Consider the following 21,076-nt stretch of genomic DNA (forward strand, 5'->3'; position numbering starts at 1 on the left):
AAAAGGGCTCTCCTTCACCCTGTACTGAGAGTCTGGGTTCTAACCCTAGAAAATCTGATTTAATTGGTCTGGGTGTGGCCTGGACCCTGGGTCCTTCCAAAGTTTCCCAAGTAATTAATTCTAAAATGTCATGAAGATTGAAAACCAATACTCTAAAATTATCAACATATCTCTAAACATCTGAGAAGTATGAAATCACAATATTCCTTGTGTTACTTTAAAAATGCAAAAGGTCAATTGTGACAGTGCCAATCCCACTATGTATATTATCTGAGAAGAAAGATAAATGATAGAGTTCTTTTTTAAAAAATAAAACTTGCTGGAAAATAAAAACAATTTCAAACGTATACATATGCTAATATCCCCATAATTCCCTTTCTATATTTTTAGAAAGCATCAAATTACAAGAATTATTTGAAACTAGGAATTGAGTTCTTCGTATTCATTCAATTTCCCCAACAAATCCAAAAGATCACTGAGCTACAGAAAACTTTCAGCAAAAGAAGAAAAGATACAAAGGGTCAGACTCCATTTGATGTCATTAAAATGTGAACTTACTGAGGTTATCAATCATTCAGCTCCATCCAACACAAAGAATAATCCACAAACAACACCCACATGACTACCCACACATAAAGAAGCATGGCCCTGTTTGTTTCTAAGTGCATGTATATCTCTGAAACATAAAGTTATATCTGAACTGCAATTCACCCAGAAAGCTCAGGAAAAGGTACAGTATAATACTATTTAAAACTTTAAATTGCTATCTGCTCCCTTCTAACTGGAAAAAAAATCACAATTCTGCTACTTTTGGTTTAGACAAAATGGGTAAATAATGAAGACTTTGAAACCTGTTTTACCTTAAACCCGTAATTCTCCATGGGGGGGGGGGGGACCTCGTCCCTGGGGAACTTCTGACTGTATGGAGACATTTTCCCGCTCCCCTGCCCCATGTTTCCTATTGGTGCACTACAGTTGTACATAATGGTTGGATTTCATATTTGTACTGCATACAACATCAACAATATAATTTGGATTGTCACAACTGGGGGGAGGGGAGTGCTCCTGGTATCTCGTGGCAAAGGCCAGGTGACATCTTCTCACAATGTGCAGGAGAGTCCCCCACACGACAAAGTATCCAGCCCAACATCTTGGTAGTGCCAAGGTTGAGAAACCCAGCTTTAAACTAACCTGATAACCTTGGCTCAGCCCCTCACCACCAGTGAAAAGAAAAGAGCAAAGCACTACTGAGGGGCAGAAGCTATAAACTATTAGAACTGTTCAGTTCTGCTCAAGGGGCATGTTATTCTTTCCTTTTTGCAATGCTACCTTGTTTCTTTAGATTTTTAATTCCTTTAAATTAAACAAATAAACCAAGTAAAACTTAAAAAACCCAGGACTCTGGTGAATTATCGTTACTATTATTATCAGCACGTGGTAGCTGGCAAGCAAGAGGCAAGTTTTATAATCTTATTACCCTCCCCAGCCTCTGAGCCCGAACAGGACCCACAGACAGGAGCTGGGCTGGCAGAGAATGCACATGCTGTCAGTCTTAACCCAAAGGAAGGTAAGAGTTTAATGGTTTGTTTTATCAAATTGCTGAGAAAAATACATCACAATAAATCTGAACCATAGGTTCTCTTTATACATCATAACTGCTCTCTTTTATAGTAACGATAATATAAACAAAGCATAAAAATGTTTGACCTCATTTCTTTTCTCAAAAGTTTCTATTCATTGAGTCTACTTTGCTTCAGATAGGAAGAATGACTAGTTCTACACTGAACTGAACACTCCTTCTAGGTGAATGGCTAAAGGGGATTCACGGAGACAGAATAATCTTGCTGGAGTTTAGGTAGGGGACGGTGTTCCTGAGAAGAGTTCTGTAGGATGACAGTTCTAATTGTAGAGTCCTCTGACACTGACATGGGGCTCATGGTCTTTTAAATCATTTGGGGTGAACCTTCGATTATCCGGTCAGAAACATTTTACAAAAGAAGGCAAGTCTTTTCAGGCTGCAGAATTTCAGGTCTCCTGGTAAAACCAAGAGTAAAGGTCAGGGCTGAATTTTGCCTTCAGTAAATGATGTCTTTGATTTTAATATAAGTCTCTTTTCAAACTGTCTGAATGGGACACCTGTTCCCACGTTCACCTAACCACATAATCTAAGCTGTCCTAGATCACAGACTGCACCTTATAAGGTGCCCATTCACCTACTGAAATGCACATTCATCCTCTGGCACTGCACACTTCCCAGCTAGAAAGAATTATTTTTACTATGCAGGCTAACAGTGATCACCATTATGCACATACTTTAGGCATAAAGGAAACATCAACAGGCTAAATCATGTAGCACAGGCAGATTCCCCACTACTACTACTATCCATGGCTCCCCACTTCCCTTTCCTGTTCATCCAATCCTCCAAAGATTTGCTTTCTCTCTACTAATCAGCTTTGTTAACTTCCCCCTCCTTCTTTTAGGTGGCCATTCCTTTGAATGCTCTTAAAGGAGGAAAAATGGAGATGGATGGGGAGACAAGCCTGTGAGAACTCAGACTCTTGTGAGGAATTCCCAAAGAGCCCCAGGGTTCTGGGGGCACCCTGAGGGGAGGATGTCTAGTGTGCAGGCTGCACTTAGATGCTGAATAATATAACAGCTGCTTATCCCAAGAGGGGAAGGATGCCCTTCCTCCCCTGAGAGTAGGTGAGAGGGGAGAAGAGGAGGGAAAAGAGGGGAGAAATAAGGATGCCTATGTGACATGGCAGAAAGAGCAAACAATGTAGCCAGGTGTGGTGACACATGCCTGTTATCCCAGGTACTCAGGAGGCTGAGGCAGGAGGATCACAAGTTTGAGGTCAGCCTGAGCAAATTAGCAAGACCCTGTCTTAAAATAAAACACCCCCTGCAAAAAAGGGATGGTGATGTCACTTAGAGGTAGAGTGCCCCTGGGTTTAATACCTAGTGCCACTGAAAAGAGGTGGGGTACTTTAAAAAATGATACATCTTTAAACTAGTTTGGCGGAAGTGTGTGGGAATATGCTTGTGCTGCCAGTTGTAAACACCAGTTTCCCAAGGTGAGAAAATCTGTGAGATATGCAAAAACAAAAGGAGACTTGTGTGGATGAGGCTTTTCAAGCAGAAATAAAAGGAAAGGACCTAAATTCCAAGCTTGGATTAATACCAAAGCAGATTAAAAATAATGAAATAGTCACAAAATGCCCCATAGAAAAATAAACAAATCATCAGGAAATACAGAACCAAAACTGTCTGTGAGCACATAAGGGAACCACCTGCCAACTCCCAGAGAAGGTGGAGAGGTAAGCAGCAGGGATCCACACTTTAAGGGAAAGACATCCCAAAGGACACTGGGATTCCACCTGGACATATTAGTGCTTCATTATGCTTGTCTTCATCGGAAAAGCAATTAAGATGTGAGTACTGCTATGCTTTTAAAAACCCAAATTAATATTATGAACCGTTACTCAGTTGTTTTTGCCCTCTGCATCTGTGGCACTAATAGAATAGTTTATTTCCCTTAGGTTCTGTTTTCCAAAAGGCAGAAATGCTACTCCTTACAGGGCCCTGAAATAATTCAGTTGGTTAGAAAAAGCACAAATTGGGACTGGGGTTGTGGCTCAGGCGCTGGGTTCGATTCTCAGCACCACATAAAAATGAATAAAGGTCCAACAACAACTAACAAAATGTTAGAAAAAAACAAAGAAATAAAAAGCAAATTTTTTTTAAGGAATGATATGAAATTCAGGTGGGTTCAGTGGCTTGCACCTGTAGTCACAGCACTTGGGAGGAAGAAACACTTGAGCCCAGAAGTCAAGAGACTAGCCTGGATAACCCAGGGAGATAAGGAAACACCACCTAAATAAATAATGATATAATATGGAATGAAACTGAATAAAGAAAACAGAAAATATATGAGAGTCTACTAATGCATGGATGGATAAAAGCTATTTCAAAGAACTTTGCGTTTTGTGCATGTCTGTATATGTAAATACATACTGAATTGGTTTCTGTGTGTCAGTCTAAAAGGTTTAAAAGACACTGATGTATCTATCAATCAGGCAGAGGAAGCAAGTACCTTTAAAAAAAAGTATCTCAATAAGTAAAAGTCTAATTTTTTAAAAGAAGTGTTTCCTCTTCTTGGAACCTGGAAGGTCCTGTGCAGCATGCAGGAGGTTCTCAAAAGAGAGAGGGCAGACCAGACTCGGGCTGGGACCAGCTTAGTGTCTTCGTCATCTTTACATACTCATGCAGTACATTCTAGCCCCTGGGTCAGACACTAACCTTTATCTCATTCACAATCTAAAATTCAGTCCCTGACTTCTGAAATGAATTCACACATAGGGCCAGGCATAAATCCAAGAGGGATTTAGATGAAAACCAACAGGAAACATATTCAGCAAAATATCTAGAGGAAAGGGACATGAGAAAGTCTGTTTCTAAAAATCTAGTTAATGACTATCCAGACACAGAACGCTCCACACTCAATAGCCTGCTGAGTCTTGGAAGGCACTGTGTAGCAACTCTTAAGACTGGCAGAAGGGTCCCCAGCGATGACATTGTTGATGCAATTACCCAGAGAAAACGGTTGTTGAACACAGAAGTAGGGAATTTCTGAGAATGAAAATGAGCATTTATTGAGAAATGCTAAATGGCCTGCTATCTCACTAAGTCCTCACAATTTAGTAATCACCAAATAATAAGTCGCTCAGAGAGATCAGGTAACAGTTCTGCTCACAGAGGCAGTAAGCAAAGAAAGCAGGATTCAAAGCAAGTTGCACAGAAGCTCCTGATGGGTCTCTACTAAAACCAAGCCACCTTGTTAATTTAAATGAAGACACCTGCTTATTGTAAAGATCTACTTGCTGCCTCTGGCTTTTAACAACTCCTCGTGTTTTTTCCTACTTTTAGAGAAAACAAGAAACTTATTTTTTTGATAGCCTGAAAATGAGAAGATGGCCACAACCACACATTCAGGAACTTTGATTCTGAGACCAGAAGCATCCATATCTGTTCGCACCTTGATGGACAAACTTAATTAACCTTTGCTACTCTGTTCCAACCTACTGTTTTAGACAAAACTAGTGACCCAGAAACAATATGTTACCATCAAAATCTCCATGGCAGCGACACCAAGAGATATAGCCCTATCAGCAGTATCGGGAAATAAGCCACTTGGATTAGCTGCTCTAAGAAATATGGATTATATTCATGTCACACATGAGCTGTCAGAAACATTAGGATACTTTTAGCATAAATCAGCAGTGTGACGGGTATCTTATGAGTACTGAACATGACAGACTGCCTGGAGGGCAAGGGGGGCTGCTGGGACCACCTTCCAACTGGCAGCACAAGCATATTCCCACATACTTCCCCCAAACTAGTTTAAAGATTCCAACACAGGTTGGTGAGCACCGGGGGACACACCTGACTCGTGGGTGGCATGAAAAGGCCCTTTCTGCTTCCAAGATCATCACAGAAAAAGGCTGCCTCTAGGTAATGTAAACAACACAAGAATGACTGAAAACACCTTTCCCTGAAGCACACAGAAGAGTGTGTGTGTGTGTGTGTGTGTGTGTGTACGTGTGCGCGCGCATGTGCAAGCAGAGAAACACGCCTAAGAGCTAATGTTTAGTGATTCTTCGAAATTTTCAGGTTTCATACGAGTAAGACCAACAAACATATCTGTCCTGCAAGGCAGGCTGGAGAGGCCTAGACAGCAAGGTCATCTTGCAGCCAACACACCCCAGCTCAGACTCAACTCACCATGAGCAGCAGTGCGGTACTGGCAGGAGCTTTCTCCTCCCTAACCCTTAGTGTCCTCAGCTATGCCAGGGGTCACTCATCCTGGACAGGGCTCTGTTTAAGGATGAACTAGAACATGAGACACAGCATGCCTGGCACCTAGGCTGCCAACCACTGTCCTGCGCACCTCCCTGCCTCTGATGGGTGGTCATACCCAGGGACCCCCTTCTGAGCCTGCCACCAAATGACTCTTCAGACACAAATACCCTTCTTATTACATACTTCAAATATTAAGTATGTAAGTATTTTGTCTAATATTGAAAATAAAAATTTGCTCTCTAAAATTTTACTGATTTTCAAATTTTAAAACAAGTGAAAACCAACTCAGGATCCATACTGCCATTATCAAATATGTTTTTATTGCGGGTGTGTGCGAGCATGCACACTCACACACACACACACACACACACACACACACACACACACACACAAAGAGGGAGAGAGAAGTTCCAGGCCTTCCCATTTTTTGGTTTTATACAGATATTCAAGACTCACAATGAGGATGTCTGCTTTCCTTCCTCCCAGAACGGGTTGATAAAAACTGGGAAGTGCAAAAAGAATGTGAGAAGGGATTTTTAAAAGGTGTAAAAAAATAAAAGGAGTAGATAACATCATTTTCCCCTATTCTCAACCTCCTTATATCCACCCCCCTCGGAAGCTGTACGCTTCAAGGGCAAGGATGACGCCTCAGGGTGTGGGCAATAATGGGTGCACTCTCTATAAAGGATTTTGAAATAGTAAACCCCACTAAAAGTAAATCTGGTTTTCTCTGTTACCATGTGCTAGCAATTCTAAACAACAGCAGTGATAAAATGTTCCTCCTCATCCTGCCCCTTGGCATGCCCCATAGAGAGCCCATCTTTCCACCAGGCCTCACAGTTCTCCCCAGAAAACCTCCAGCTTCTGATCACAAGAGCAATCAGAGAATTATATGAGTCCTGGTTCTCTCTCCTCTACTAGCACAGTGCCAGACCCAGAGAAGGACATCCAAAAGGAGATTTTTATACATACTCTATAATATGAAGAGTTTTTGTAACCCCGTTCTTGTTTGTCTCTCATATATCTAACATGGTTTTTAAAAAGGCAAACCCATCTGTTATGCATTCCTTCAACTTTGATCTTTATTCAATCAATGAGTGAATATATATTCAACTAACAGACCATAGAAATGTGGACCATTTTTACATGTACTTAAACTTTTCTGAAAATCAACTAATTTTATATCATATTCACATCATTTCACAGGAGACAAAAGTAAGTGAAAAGAGCAAAAATAAACTATGTACTCAAGGCTCTGGGTTCAAACCTAACACCAAAAAAAGAGGGGGGGGGAGAGAAACCATAAATAGATATTAGCCACCAGCTCAACCAAATTAAATCAGAAAGCTTTCAAACACTATGATCTAATTATCCAATAGTCAAGCAGATTACAGAATTCCCAAATGACCATATTATTTACTAACCTGATTCTATGGTGTCAAGAGTATTGGTAATGTTACAGACTAGCAGAAGACTGGTAATACACTTATTTCTGCCTCCAATTCAATAGTGAAATAGTTGCTGGTGTACACCAACCCTTAAACAGGGTTTCCAACTCAGTCCAGATTAAACCCATCTCTCATAAGAGAAATGACTCCATAGGACAGCCTAGGACTTTCAAAAGTCTCCCAAAGGCTTCAGAAAAACTGTAGTTACTCTATATGGATTTCCTGGGATGTTGCTAGACCACTTCGGCCAGGCTGAGAAAACACTTCCTTAGGATTAGCAAGGGCCTAGTTCCTTCACCTATTTTAGGTCAGAGATATCTGTTCCCTAGTGCCCCAGGTGTCCAGGACCCAGTTCACCTTTCTTCTGGAATCCACATTTTTAACTAAAATATTCTGCAGAAGTGTCTCTAGTGAACACTGCTTTAATTAAGGAATGTTCCCAGCACCCCTCCACCCCTGGGTGGAGGGGTGCTGGGAACATTCCTTAATTAAAGAAACTCCAAAATAAGCAACAATAAAATATTGCAATTACTGAGTTCATGAAAGTGTTTAGATACAAAAATAAAAATAAAAAAGCATAACACATTATAGCAAAAGAGAACATGCATAAAAGAAATCCTTCAGGCATAAACAAAAAATTTATGCATCTGTACTTCACTTTTAAGAAACCAAATTATGATCATTAGCTCTACTTGCCCAAGGCAGATAGATACATTATCTATTTCTAAATCTCCTTTCCTGAGGAAAGAAGTTGTTTTAAAAATGTTCAAAATTGAATATGTCCTTATAAATTTTTCTATGACTGCTTGCAAACTTTTATCAGTTTTTCTTTCCAGAGGAAGAAGTGTATCAATGTCTGTCTACCACCAGATAGTGGCCAATAACCAGGTTGTTCTTAAGAAAGGGAAGCCAAGAACCAGGTATGGTGGCCCACCTCTGGAGTACCAGTCACTCAGGAGGATGAGGCAGGAGGATCACAAGTTCAAAACCAGCTTGTGCAACTTAGACCTTATCTCAAAAAAGGGGGGGGGGTGCTGGGGATATAGCTCAGTGTTTAAGCATAAGTACCTTAAAAACAAACACAACAGCAGGAACAACAAGCCTGAAGTCACTTCTTTTGATTATTCTTTTAGTTAACGGATTGTCCCAATGCTGTACCATACTTAAAAAAAAAAAAAAAAGGCAGTTAGGGTGTTGTCTAGAGGTTTGAGAACCTTGGTGGACATGCAAGTAGTTCAAAGGCAATGGTTTCTTTAGGTGCAGGGGCCTGGCCCTCTGGCCCTCAGCAGGCTGAAGGTGCTAGAATGCCATCCCAGGAGCATCTTTTTCTGTGGCCCAAGTGTCAGGTGCCAGGGTCTGTTTTCCTTCCTGTCTGAATCTCAGTTCAAACACAGGACTACTTAGGTGATCCTAACCTCCTTTCTCCCTTTCTAAATGAAAATCACAGGCTTCCCCAAGACCCACTTTGCACAATTCTTTCTTTAAATATCTTTTAACTTAGTTGGGTGCACAATCTCATGCCTGTTACCCAAATGACTAAGGAGGCTGAGGCAGGAGGATGGTAAGTTTGAGGTCAGTCTGGCAATTTAGTGAGACCCTGTCTCAAAAGGTATAACTTCAGTGGTAGGGGCTGGAGTTGTGGCTCAGTGGTAGAGCGCTCACCTAGTGTGTGTGAGGCCCTGGGTTCCATCCTCAGCACCACATAAAAATAAAATAAAGGTACTGTGTCCAACTACAACTAAAATAAACAAAACATTTTTTAAAAAGTTTATAACTCCAGTGGTAGAGCACCCCTGGATGCAAGCTCCAGTACTGCAAAAGATAAAATTACTTTTAAAAATTTAAACTGATACATAACAATTGTACATATTTAGGGATCCAATGTTATATTTCAATACATGTGCCCAGTGCATAATCATCACATCAGGGTAATCAGAATATCAATCACATCATCAAACATTTATCATTTATTTGAAAGGAGAACATCTGACATCCTACCCTCTACCTAATTTGAAATATATAATGAATCACTGTTAACTATAGTCACCCTACTGCCATTTTCTCAATTCGTCTGTTTTATTCAGTGGAGGATCCTAGCCCTAGCGCATAGTAAGCCCTCAATCCTTGTAGATGGGCAACCAAGGAAAGCAAAGCAACCACCAGGAGGAAGGAAATCCCCCATGTTGCCATCCAATCGCAGCCAAACTGTACCCTAACTGGTTGGAATGTAAGTCTAGACATCTGGTGGCACAAGCCTTGGAAAAGCAATCAAGAGGGCGCCTGCGGCAGGGACTGAAAGGAGATCCGAGGTACAGCTCGGAGTCCTCCCATATTTATTTCTGCTCACTTGATATGCACCTCTCCCTTGTCAACCTGGTACAACATGTTTATTTAAGAGATAATGTTGCCGTGGAGGAGTGCACAAGGCCATAAACAGCTTTTGCAGGCAATTAAATGCAGAAGCGAAATTGAGCTGCTGGTCAGCGGAACCAGCCATTCATCGTGAGTTTGTTCCAGTGTCACAAATGTTATTCCTGTTTCACAACAGGACAGGAATCTGTGATTGGGCCACAAATCTCCACCAGCTGGAGACAGACCAAAAGCGATTAAAGCAGCTCTCAGCGTGCCTGTCAGGCACACAATAGCGCTCTGGGATTCTGGAATGCTGTTCCAGGAGGCTGTTCTCTCTTATTTTTAAAGAGGGTTTGCACTTAGTAGGTGCTGAATCCTTATGTGTGGCTTGCTTGATTTTATAGGGAGTCTTGCAGGAAGTCTCAACTGTACAAAGAGTCAATGGATTTCTCCTGCAAATAATCCCACATCTTCCCTACTCATTTGTGAAGTCTAGATTACAAAACTCATGGTGATCTCCACTCCAGGGTTATTAATCACCAAGTAGCTCCTGCTTGAGAAACAGTCACACTGCTCCCCCAGCAACACCAGCCCTCGAAGCAGCAAAGGCTAGGGGACAATGTACAAAAGGAAGAGTCCACCCCACAAAGAGGAGAGAAGTTGAGTCTTTGCAATAAAGTCAAGAAGATAAATGCAAGAGATTTAGCATCTGATTTGGACCCCTGGGCCAAGTCTGGGTGGGAGAAGGGCATCAGGCAACAGAGAGCACAAGGCTCCCAAACACAGCTGAAGAGCATCACCCTCAAAAGGAGACAGAAAAGCAGGGCAGCTGCCACAGGTGACCCTACTTGCCCATCCCCAGGAAAATTCCACCAGGAGGGACATGGCACTGTCCAAAGAGCCTAGTCCCAGAATGTTCTGGAAACACACAGCATGGTGAGGGACTCTCACCCATCTCAATTCCTGTTCTCTGGAATAAAGACAACTCTAGTTACAAAATGAGCTGCCCATTCCTATCCCTTCAACATTAGCTAAGTATTATTTATAGGTTTTTACTATGTAATACTTCTTAACATATTTGAACTTTATAATAACTTTTATGCTTTCAAGTTTTGTTTTATAATTGGATCAAATCTTCCCCAAGATACAAAAATCATTCCATATACATTTGTACTTCATCCATATTCACATGTCACAGTCTCAATAATAATTGAAATGTGTACTATTTATACCCTATCTTGTTAGGAGGGGCTCCCAAGGCAGCTAACTAGAATACATATGAAGAAATGGAGACAAATTAAGCAGATTTTAGAGAGCAAGGCGAATTGAAAATAATAAGTGAAATAGATTCACTGCAGTTAATATCAGCATAGCACTTCTGGATTTATACAGAAACTCACATGGGCTAATCATCTCCCTTCAACTATTACATGACCTTATGTATACAACAGTCCTACACAGATGACACCATACTCACTTTACAGATTAAAAACCCTGAGATTTGGAGGATAAAGTATTTTTCTCCGAGTGACATAGCTCAATCACAAGTTAGAAGCAAGCATGGATCTTCCAGTGCTAAACCCCAGGTTCCTAAAGCACGAAATATCATTCCTCCAAATCAGCAGACCTGCTGATCCCATCAGCTCTAGACCCCAGTTTTGTGTGAACAGGGGTAGACCAGAACTCTTTAGCAACCATTTCGACTCTACTCACTGCTGCTCTGATTATCAACAGTTATTTTGTAATTAATGGATTACATCTACACTGGCTCTTGTATTTTTAAGTTTATTTTCAGTGGAACTGACTTTTGTGGGCGTGACTAAAAAAAACTGTACGTCAAGTCTGTGGTTTCATTTGGTTACAAGATTGTCCTCAAACTCATAAAATGTCAAATTTTGAGGGAACAGGTCATATGGTAGAGTCCCTTCATCCAAACTGTGGGGATCATTTTTATGCTATACATACTCTTGTGAGTGGACTCAAATGTGCTTTAGTTATAATCATATTCACAGAAAATTAGTATGCAGATCTCAAAAGTAACTTCAAAATAGTTACTTTTAATAGTTAAGGAATTCGGCATATTTTAAATACTGACATCCAAGACTGCATATTTTAGAAAAGTATAAGGGCTCTATCCTCAACTTCTGTGTTGTAATCATCCATCAGCCCTATTCTAAAAGTTTCTACATACTTCCGACCTCCACAAGTGAAGAAAATATCTCCAATGGAAAATAAAAGGTAGCAATTCCAGGGGCCAGGGGTGTGGCTCAGTGGTAGAGCGCTTGCCTAGCATGCATGAGGCATTGGGTTCAATCCCCGGCACCACATAAATAAATAAATACATACATAAATAAAAAATAAACAAACAAACAAACAAGAGGTAGCAATCCCAAGCCCTAAAGAACTAGAAAGGGCCTCAGTATTCGTACTGAATCCATCCCACAGTTAAGGTTCACCTGAAGAGACATTCTGCACGTTCCCTGGAGATCTGAGTTTCCAGAGGGCACTGGGAGGCAGTCATGTAGACCTGAGTTTGTTGCAGACCCAGTGATGACCAGATAGTGCTGACATACTTTGGAGCCAGGGAGGCCCAGATTCAAACCCAGATTCTTCCACTTAGTCCCTGAGTGACTCAGGTAAGTCCGTCCTGAGTCCTGAGTTTCAATGTCCTCACCTGCTCAATAAACGATGGTTCTCATTACTGATGCTATTATTAACTAAGAACATGTAACAACCACAGTAGGACAGCAACCACAGTAGGACAGAAGAACCTACTGCTGAAAAATAACTTGTTATATGAGAAACAATCAATGACTGTGACTGGCTAGGAACTAAGAAAACTTAAACCTGGTTCTCTGGGAAAACAAACTATTCCTTAAATGGTGCCTCAGTGTCTGTCCTGGGACTCTAACCTGCGGTGCCTCTCTCCAGTCCTGTTAAGTTCTATGGGAAGCACTAAGTATCAAAACTGCACATCCCCCACAGGACAAAGAAGGTTTAGCTTCTTCCTCCCACTCTGGCTAGCAGGTACACACTGAGTCAAGTCTGTCTCTCAGCAAACCATGCCCCCAGGGATCTCTCCCTGGGCATGGCAACGGGCATGGCTGGCTCTCCAGAGAACAGGTCTCTTCACACTGTCCCGGGATTGTGGACCTTGGTGTAAGGGACCTCCAAGACAATCCAAGACCTCAGTTACACTTTTCTCAGACTTTCTGGGAAGATTAAGAATATACATCCGGGCTGGGGATGTGGCTCAAGCGGTAGCGTGCTCGCCTGGCATGCGTGCGGCCCGGGTTCAATCCTCAGCACCACATACCAACAAAGATGTTGTGTCCGCCGAGAACTAAAAAATAAATATTAAAAAAATTCTCTCTCTCTCTCTCTCCTCTCTCACTCTCTCTTAAAAAAAAAAAAAGAATATACATCCCTGTGTCATGCAACATCTGCCATCTGAAAGGTTTGACAACAAGGAAAAGACCCTTAGTTTAAGAGATTTCTGACTTTTCTTTAGAGTTGATCTTTCTTTCAAAAAAAAAATCATCTTTTATCATTCAAGCCAACAGGTTCACAAACAGGTTCACACAGACCCTCCCACCTACTTCATCCTCAAAGCCAGGAAGCAGCCAGAAAACCAGGATATTCTGATAGCAGCTCCTCATCCCTGGGAATCAGCAGGATGAGGTGGGTTTTGTTTTGTTTTTTAATCCTTAATATGCTCCTTTCTCCCTCAGGGAAGAAAGTCTCCAAAAGAAATCAACCCCAAATCTGCCCCAAATCATAGAATTTCAACTGCATTTTGACAGGCTTGGAGAGGCCCAGTTTGAAGTTCTATAAATCATCTTATTTCCTTTATGCTCATTCTACCTCTCAATTCTAGTAGCAATGTGTTTTAAGTCTTCTTCAAAACAGTATGGTTCCAAAAGTGAAATGTATGAAAAACTTTTGGAAATTTGTAGCTCAGGGGATTAAAGCTGACATTTTAAAAGCTAACATTTTAATTGTCCAAGAAGTTAGATCCTTGAAGGTAGCAGGAGAATCCAAGTGGGGTGACTTGAATATTAACAAATTCCCCCACACCTTAAAAAAAAAAGGCAAAACCAAGCACAATAGTGCATACTGATAATCCCAACAAGGCAGAAGGATCACAAGTTCCAGACCAGCCTCAGCAACTTAGCAAGATACTATCTCATAAAATAAAAAGATCAGGGAATGTGGATCAGTGGTAAAGCACCTCTAGGATCAATTCCCAGTAGCCCCCACAGGCACCAAAAAAAGGCAGAGGCAAAATGAAATAGAATTGCTCAAGGGAAAATTTCAATTCATATGTTTTGGAGGGAGTTAAGAAAGGTTATGAAAGACTCCTAAAACAAGCTGAACTCACAGAAGCAAATAGTAAAACACTGGTTGCCTGGGAGTGGGAGAAATGGGGAGATGCTGGTCAAGGCTCACTTCAGTTACAAGATGAGAAAGTTCTGGAAGTCTAATATATAGCATGGTAACTATCAATAATACCGTGTGCTTGAAAAATGTCAAAGGACCAGTTGTTAAAATGTTTTTACCCGCCCCACACACACACCAAAAAAAAAAAAAAAAAAAAAATCAGCCTGACTGATAGTCACCGTACAATTAGAACACCTCAAATCATCACATAAACAACTTAAATATACACAATTTTGTCAAACACACCTCAATAAATCTGGGAAATAAAAAAAAAGAAAGGAAAGTAAAAACTTGCACTAACTCCCAAACATGTATGTTGCAGCATTTTGTCAGAGTCAAACCCCAGCTTAGCTCGAGCACGGTAAATGCATCTAAAGTGAGAACAGGCCTCACAGAATCCTAACTTCTTTTGGATGGAGGAGTCTTGGTGGTGCAGTCTAACCTCTTCTGTGCATAAGTTCCTAGAACACATGCATCACTGTCTTCTAGCCTCTCAGGGTTTCAGCACCGTGAACCTGCTAATACACAGGCATGGTGGAAAGGGTTACCCGAGGAAGCAGAACAGCTCTAGATAAGCTCTTTCCATGGTAAAACAAAATGCTGTGTTTTACTCTAAATACTAAAAAGCTCTTGATAGCACAGTATTTTAATAATACATACTTAAGAATATGAAAGACTGACCTCCATTCCTAGCAAAAAATGTACCCAAGTTGGCCCAGCACAACAGCTACCTAATTGCTTTTTTTTTTACCTTTCTTCCATGTAATCATACAAATTATAACACTCTTCCTTCCCAGGGTGAAAACTCATCAGAAAAATTACTGCCACCCACAAGGTTGTACCTTGCATTTTCTAAAATGCACCATGGTGGACATGGCCGCAGGAAGTGGGGCTTCATCCTGTAAGCTATGTGTGCAACTAATGTGGGCCTACTAGGAATATGGGCAAAGTAAAATTTTAAAATAAACCCAAACATATGCATATTTCTTTGTAACTCCTTGCAGCTAATGGCCAATATTAAATGGTAGTATTAGCAGAGTGAAAAATTCTGTATATGTTTTGCATACCATGTCAGCCTACACTATGTGCTAAACTGGTGTAACCATGTACAGGCACATGGTGCGTTTCTGTGTGCATGTATACATTTAAGTCCCTGTGTGTTATGTGCACGTTGTGCTTGTGTATTTTTCACATACCCAGTTGACTCCCTGGGTAACATCATACCTGCCACTGGTTTCCTGTTTGACCAGACACATAAGGCGCTGGAAGGCTCCGAAGGCTGTTCTTCACAGGGGATCCCCCGAGAGGACCTCCCACATCCCCAGAAGAGGCATCAGCAGCCAAGGCCATGGAGTACTGCGGATAGTTGTACAGATTGTTGTAGTAAGGGAACAGAGAAGGCTGGTAAAAGCTGCTGTAGTAGGTGGAGTCTGAAACCAGGTCAGGTGCGTTCTCCACGTGCCCTCTGCTGGTGACAGCAGGAATGTCCTGGATGACCATGCGTCCCTCTGAAAAGAAAAAGAAACACTGTTCATGTGGGGGTTCATGAAACATAAAATTTTCCCTCTAAACCCTGGAAATGCATCACCTCCCTCTGCCAGGTTCTGTAGAGCAAATAACATGGATCTTCTGGGACATAGCCATCTGCCACATCTGTGACCAAAACAAAGGGGGTTTCTAATCTGATATTTGGTGGCACATCTCAAACACCATTGCTGAATATTTTTACTGAGAACACCAAAGTATTTTAAGGCTATTTTAATTACATAAAGCCTGACAGTATAAAACATATCCCCAAATTCCCACCCTAATGTCAAAAAACAGAGATCAAATCCAGTTAACCTGTCTGGATATTTTTACCACAAAATTAACTGCAGTTCACTTTAGATAAAGTACAAACACACCCCAGAACCCTAATTATGGTGTCCACATAGACATGTCAGAAAGCCAAAGCAAGAGGCTAAGAGTTTAATCACAGTTTCCTAACTTCCTTCTGCAGCTGGCACTGTATGCTTTGGCAGTCTGGACAACAATATGGAACCTGGGTAGACAAACTTCTGAAAAAAGTCAGAGGGCTGGGGTTGTAGCTCAGTGGTAGCGTGCTTGCCTCGTATGCATGAGGCACTGGGTTTGATCCTCATCACCACATAAAAATAAACAAATAAAATAAAGGCATTCTGTCCATCTACAACTACAAAAAAAATTTTAAAAAAAGAAAGAAAAGTCAGTTAGAAACTATGTGAGGCTTTGCCAACCACAGTCAATGTTTCAGAGTGTTTATGTTGCAGTAAGACTTTATTCACAAATGGGAAGAGGACCAATTTGGTCAAAGGCTGGTTTCCCAAGAGCTGGCATAGGCTTTAACTGTTGTCAAAATAAATGACTGATGAACTCTTTAGTTACCCATCCAGTGGACATTTACCAAACAATGCTCTTAAAGAGATGAGCCAGGTGCCTGAAATGGTGCTGCAGGGTGTCTGGTTGTCCTGCCCAGAGGAGACCTACACTCTAGGATGAAAGAGACATTGGGATTACAAAACACACCACAACCTGGTATCACAGGAATGCCCATAAATGGTTAGGTAAGCCAGAGAAGAAAAAATGACTCGCAGCCTAGCAAGGAATCAGAGACTTTCATGGAAAAGACTGGATCTGAGATGCTCCTGAAAAAGGAGGAGGCCTGGGGTATGGCTCAGGGCACTATGCTTGCCTAGCATTCGCCAGGCCCAGGGTTTGTTCCCCAGCATAAAAGAAAAATATATATAAATGAAATAAAGGAGCAGGATACAGGTGGAAAACAAGGAGAAGAGAGGAGAAAAGGGAAGCAAAGAAGGAGGAATAGAAGCAGTAGAGGGCAGAAGAGTGAGGTGAAGAACTGGCTGAAAACGGAGACAGAGATACACTGAAAGATGGGCTGGAGCCAGGCGAGGGGAGCCTTTGCCCAGCACTCTGGACTCCCTCTGGGAAGCAGCAGGAACCACTAAGGATTCCTCAGCAAGGAGGTTACACAAGAGAGCTGTGCACTGGGAAATTTACCCAGTGGAAATTCTCAAGATGAATGAAGGAGAGTGAGCCCCGAAGCAGAGATACCCACTAAGGAGCCACTGACATCATTCAGGGAGAGACCTCAGAGGACTGGCAATGTAAGAAGGGGGCCTTGTCCAACAGAACTGGAAGGCTGATGGATGCCAAGAATGAATTAGACTCAGCAGGAGACAGAGAGCTGGAGCCTGGGTGTGGCAGGAGACGAAGGAGGGATGTTCTGCTAAACCTAGACCCGGGAGGGCTGAGCAAGCATGAGGAACTGAAACCTGTGCTCTTGGGAGATACTGAGATCCAATGGCTGTGTATGGGGTCTGGGTGGGCAGCCAAAGCCAATTCATAGAGGAGGGAGATGCAATGTCACAAAAGGCAAAAGTGAAAATGGAGAGCAGAGGGGCGCAGGCTGCAGTGTCAATTGCTGCTATGAGATCAAGCAAAATCCACTCTGGAAAAGATCCACAGATGACTAGGTCATTTTAATGTGGTCCAAGAGCCACGGAGCAGAAGGTATCCTGCAAGACAGCTGACAGCAAGTGAAGGAGATAGAAACAGATGAAGGCAGTGAATGGCCTTCTCTGCCACCAGAAGGTAAGATCAAGCAAGATCAGAAGGTGGGATCAATCTCCACCCCACCTCTATGTTCCCCCACTGTCCCATGTGCCTAGGACATTGTCAGACAGAGTGGCAAGCATTTGCCAAGGGGAATCAATGAATAATGGTTTTTCAAGTAACTTGTCATCAAAAAACAAATGTAAATTAAAAATAGAAGCTCCAGGAGTCATAAGTTCTGTTTCATTTTTTAAACTCAGAGAAGGTTTAAGAGTCCCTAGGCAGGAGAGGAGGCTTGTGGAAAGAAAACCTCAGCACTGTGTGTGGCTCAAAGAAAGCACTCAGAAAGTGTCTGCTGCCTGACTGTGTGGAAGGAAGAAGAGATGTAAGGGAGCATGTAACTCAAAAAGTGCAGGCTCTGGAAGGTTTTGTTTAGATCTAAAACAAAAACTCTCATATGGCCTCATTTTATAGTCAGCACTAGAGTCTCTTTTGTATAAATGAATAGCAAATCATCCCACATTTAGGCTCCATGATTACATTACCAAAGAACCGTGATTTTTTTTTCCTTTCCCTTTCTTCTCTTCTATTCTTTGCTAGTGAGATGAGCCATTCCAATTTCATTATTCCACACCCCAACTCTGTATCCAAAGAGGGCACATGTCCATTCCTTTCTGAGTTTCCTCATCGGACCTTTCTCTTATTTAAAACACCAAATTTGGTGACATAAATGGTGGGTTTCAGTATCTAATTCTTTTGTTTTCAATGTCATATCTTTTATTAGTTACCTGACAACAAAAGCAATCTGAACTTCCCCAAAACGATAAATGTCGTACATCTTAAATCAGAAGAATGGATGTCCTACTCCCCCTGCCAGTCATAACCATTGGTGGTTCATTCCTGTACAACCACAGACACTTAGGAGGGCATGCTAGAAACTTATTCCTGTCCCTGCAGTAGAAAAAGCTATCCCTTGGGGCCTGCCCTTTAAAAGCAATGTTCTTCATAAAGAAAACAAAACACAGCAGTCAAAGAATGAAATAGAAACCCAAGGACTCCAGCCTTCTGAGATCTTCCCAGAGCAGAGGCTCCTGAATTTCTGCAGCATAACCCTGACCAGAACCTTTCATCAGGCCTCAGTTTATCAAGCAACAAATTGACGGCAGTAATAACTCTCAAGGTAACAAGAAAATGGCTTCCATAAACTGCACAGTAAACCTCAAATAAAATGTCAGGTCAAAGCAATGATTTGTCTTGCTATGGCTGCCTGTAATTAATTAACAAACCCATCACTTCTCCACTTATCCACTTTCTCTTTTCTTTCAAGTTATACTAAGCTTTAAGAATAAACTGAGATATAGTGAGGAAATTTCAATTTCATTCCACTACTTAGATAATAAAACCATTTGAACTTTCTAAGAGTAGATGCCTACAAAAATTTTACAGTCTTTAAATGGTTAAGCACTTTTGTTTTAGTCAGCTTTTTGCCACTCTGACCAAAAGACCTGACAAGAGCAATTTTAGAGAGAAAGTTTATTTAGTCTCATGGTTTCAGAGGTCTCAGTCCACAGATGGCTAGCTTCATTGCTCTGAGCCCAAGATGAGGCAGAATATCATGGCAGAAGGTTGTGGTGGAAGAAATCAGCTTAGGACGTGGCCACCAGGAAGCAGAGAAAGACTGCTCCATCACAGGGACAAAATAAAAACCCCAAGGCACACACGCAGTGACCCCCTTCCTCCAGCCAAACCTTACCTGCCTGCCTACAGTTACCACCCAGTTAACCTCTATCAGGAAATTAATCCACTATTTTGGTTAAGGCTCTCATAACCCAATCATTTCACCTCTAAACTTTCTTGCATTGAATCACGCATGAGCTTCTAGGGGATATCTCATTTGTTGTTTTCAGATTTTTTTAGTCTGTTTATTTTGGGGGACTGGAGGTTGGGGATTGAACCCAGAGGCACTTTACCACTGAGCTACATCCCCCTTTCTATTTTATTTTGTCAAACTAGGGCTTCCGAAACTGGCCTTGAACTTGGAATCCTCCTGCCTCAGTCTTCCAAGGAGCTGGGATTGTAGGCATGTGCCACCACTCCTAACAAATGAGTTTTTTTTTTAAGCAATATTTATAATTCATAGACTCTGTTGTTCTTTTGTTGTTGTTTTGTTTTTGGGTGGAACTGGGGATCAAACCCAGGACCTCATTCATGCTAAACAGGTGCTCTACCACCCAGCCACACTCCCAAACCTACAACTCTGTATTTTCAGGTTTCAAATTAAAACTCTGGTCAATATTGAGCACAGCCTTATGACTCCCATCTTCTATGTGCATGTTATTTTTGGTACATGAAATTTTCTGTGGTTGAAATCAACATCCCAACTGTGTGTCCATCTCACCAATTAGCAAAGTGTCGTTCCTGAATCAGCAGCAGCAGCATCACCTGGGAACTCTAGAGCATCATTCAGACCTACTGAATCAGACACTATGACAGTGGGCTCAGTGATACAGGCTTTGACAAGATCTCAGAAGATGCTGATCCATCTGAAAACCACTGGTGTACTCTAAAGACTCAAAGCAACCGCTCCATGTCTTATTCCTAAATATAAGTGACAAGCCCTAACATTACTATCAGTCCTGACTACCAAATAAGAGCATACAAGTAAATTCCATTGTATAAAGTTGGGCTTTTACCTATGTCACCAAATTATGGCAGAGCTCAGACCACAGGCTGTACAGCTATGTGTATGCTGCTGCCAAAAGTTTGGTTTCAATGTTGTATATCCAGGTATTATTAACTTACTCTAACCACAAAAACTCAATTCATCTCTTAAAGCACTTACTCCATTTGACAACTATTTATTAAGCCCCTAATTCTTGCCAGGTACTTGGCTGGGGTAACCCTGCAAAGTCAAGCATTGATATTCCTCATAAGTCCTGCGGAAAACCCAGGGGAGCAGGTAATTTAAAAAAATCATTTATTCTTGACTTTGTTAAATTCTTAAGTTCTATTTTCATATATTTATGCTTATTTCACTCAATAGTTATCATATAATAACTATGTCCAAAGGTTTGTTTTAGACATTGTCAGAGCAGCACAAAGATATATTTTAAATGTTTTGCTTCCTCTTAAGAAATCACCATCTATTTGGAAAACTTAAGCATACTGAAAAAGCAATCATCTAAATGCCACAATGGAAGCACGGGCAGATGTCATCAAATAACACTACACAGTAGGGTGTCAGTAAAGGACTGTGCATGGTGAGCAAAGGTAGAAGGATTTAGAAATGATGGGGAAACACTCAAAAAAAAAGGAGAACAATATGGACAGAGTGACAAAGAAAAGATGTGTTCCAGGGACAGTGACCAGGTGAGCCTGGCTGGAA

General features: G+C 41.5%; 1 protein-coding gene across 1 annotated transcript in view; it reads right to left on the bottom strand.

Annotated features, from left to right (window-relative positions):
- The window catches only part of DMRT1 (doublesex and mab-3 related transcription factor 1), a gene marked incomplete at both ends in the record, with an annotated part of 108,052 nt that overhangs the window by 50,828 nt on the left and 36,148 nt on the right, over window positions 1–21,076 (bottom strand). The window contains one exon of the mRNA XM_081262693.1: window positions 15,325–15,608. Within this exon, the coding sequence (XP_081118819.1) occupies window positions 15,325–15,608 (284 nt within the window). The remainder of the gene's footprint in view (window positions 1–15,324; window positions 15,609–21,076) is intronic.

This window comes from Spermophilus citellus, assembly GCF_964194105.1.
Source record: "Spermophilus citellus genome assembly, chromosome: 2".
Classification (NCBI taxonomy): Eukaryota; Metazoa; Chordata; class Mammalia; order Rodentia; family Sciuridae; genus Spermophilus; species Spermophilus citellus.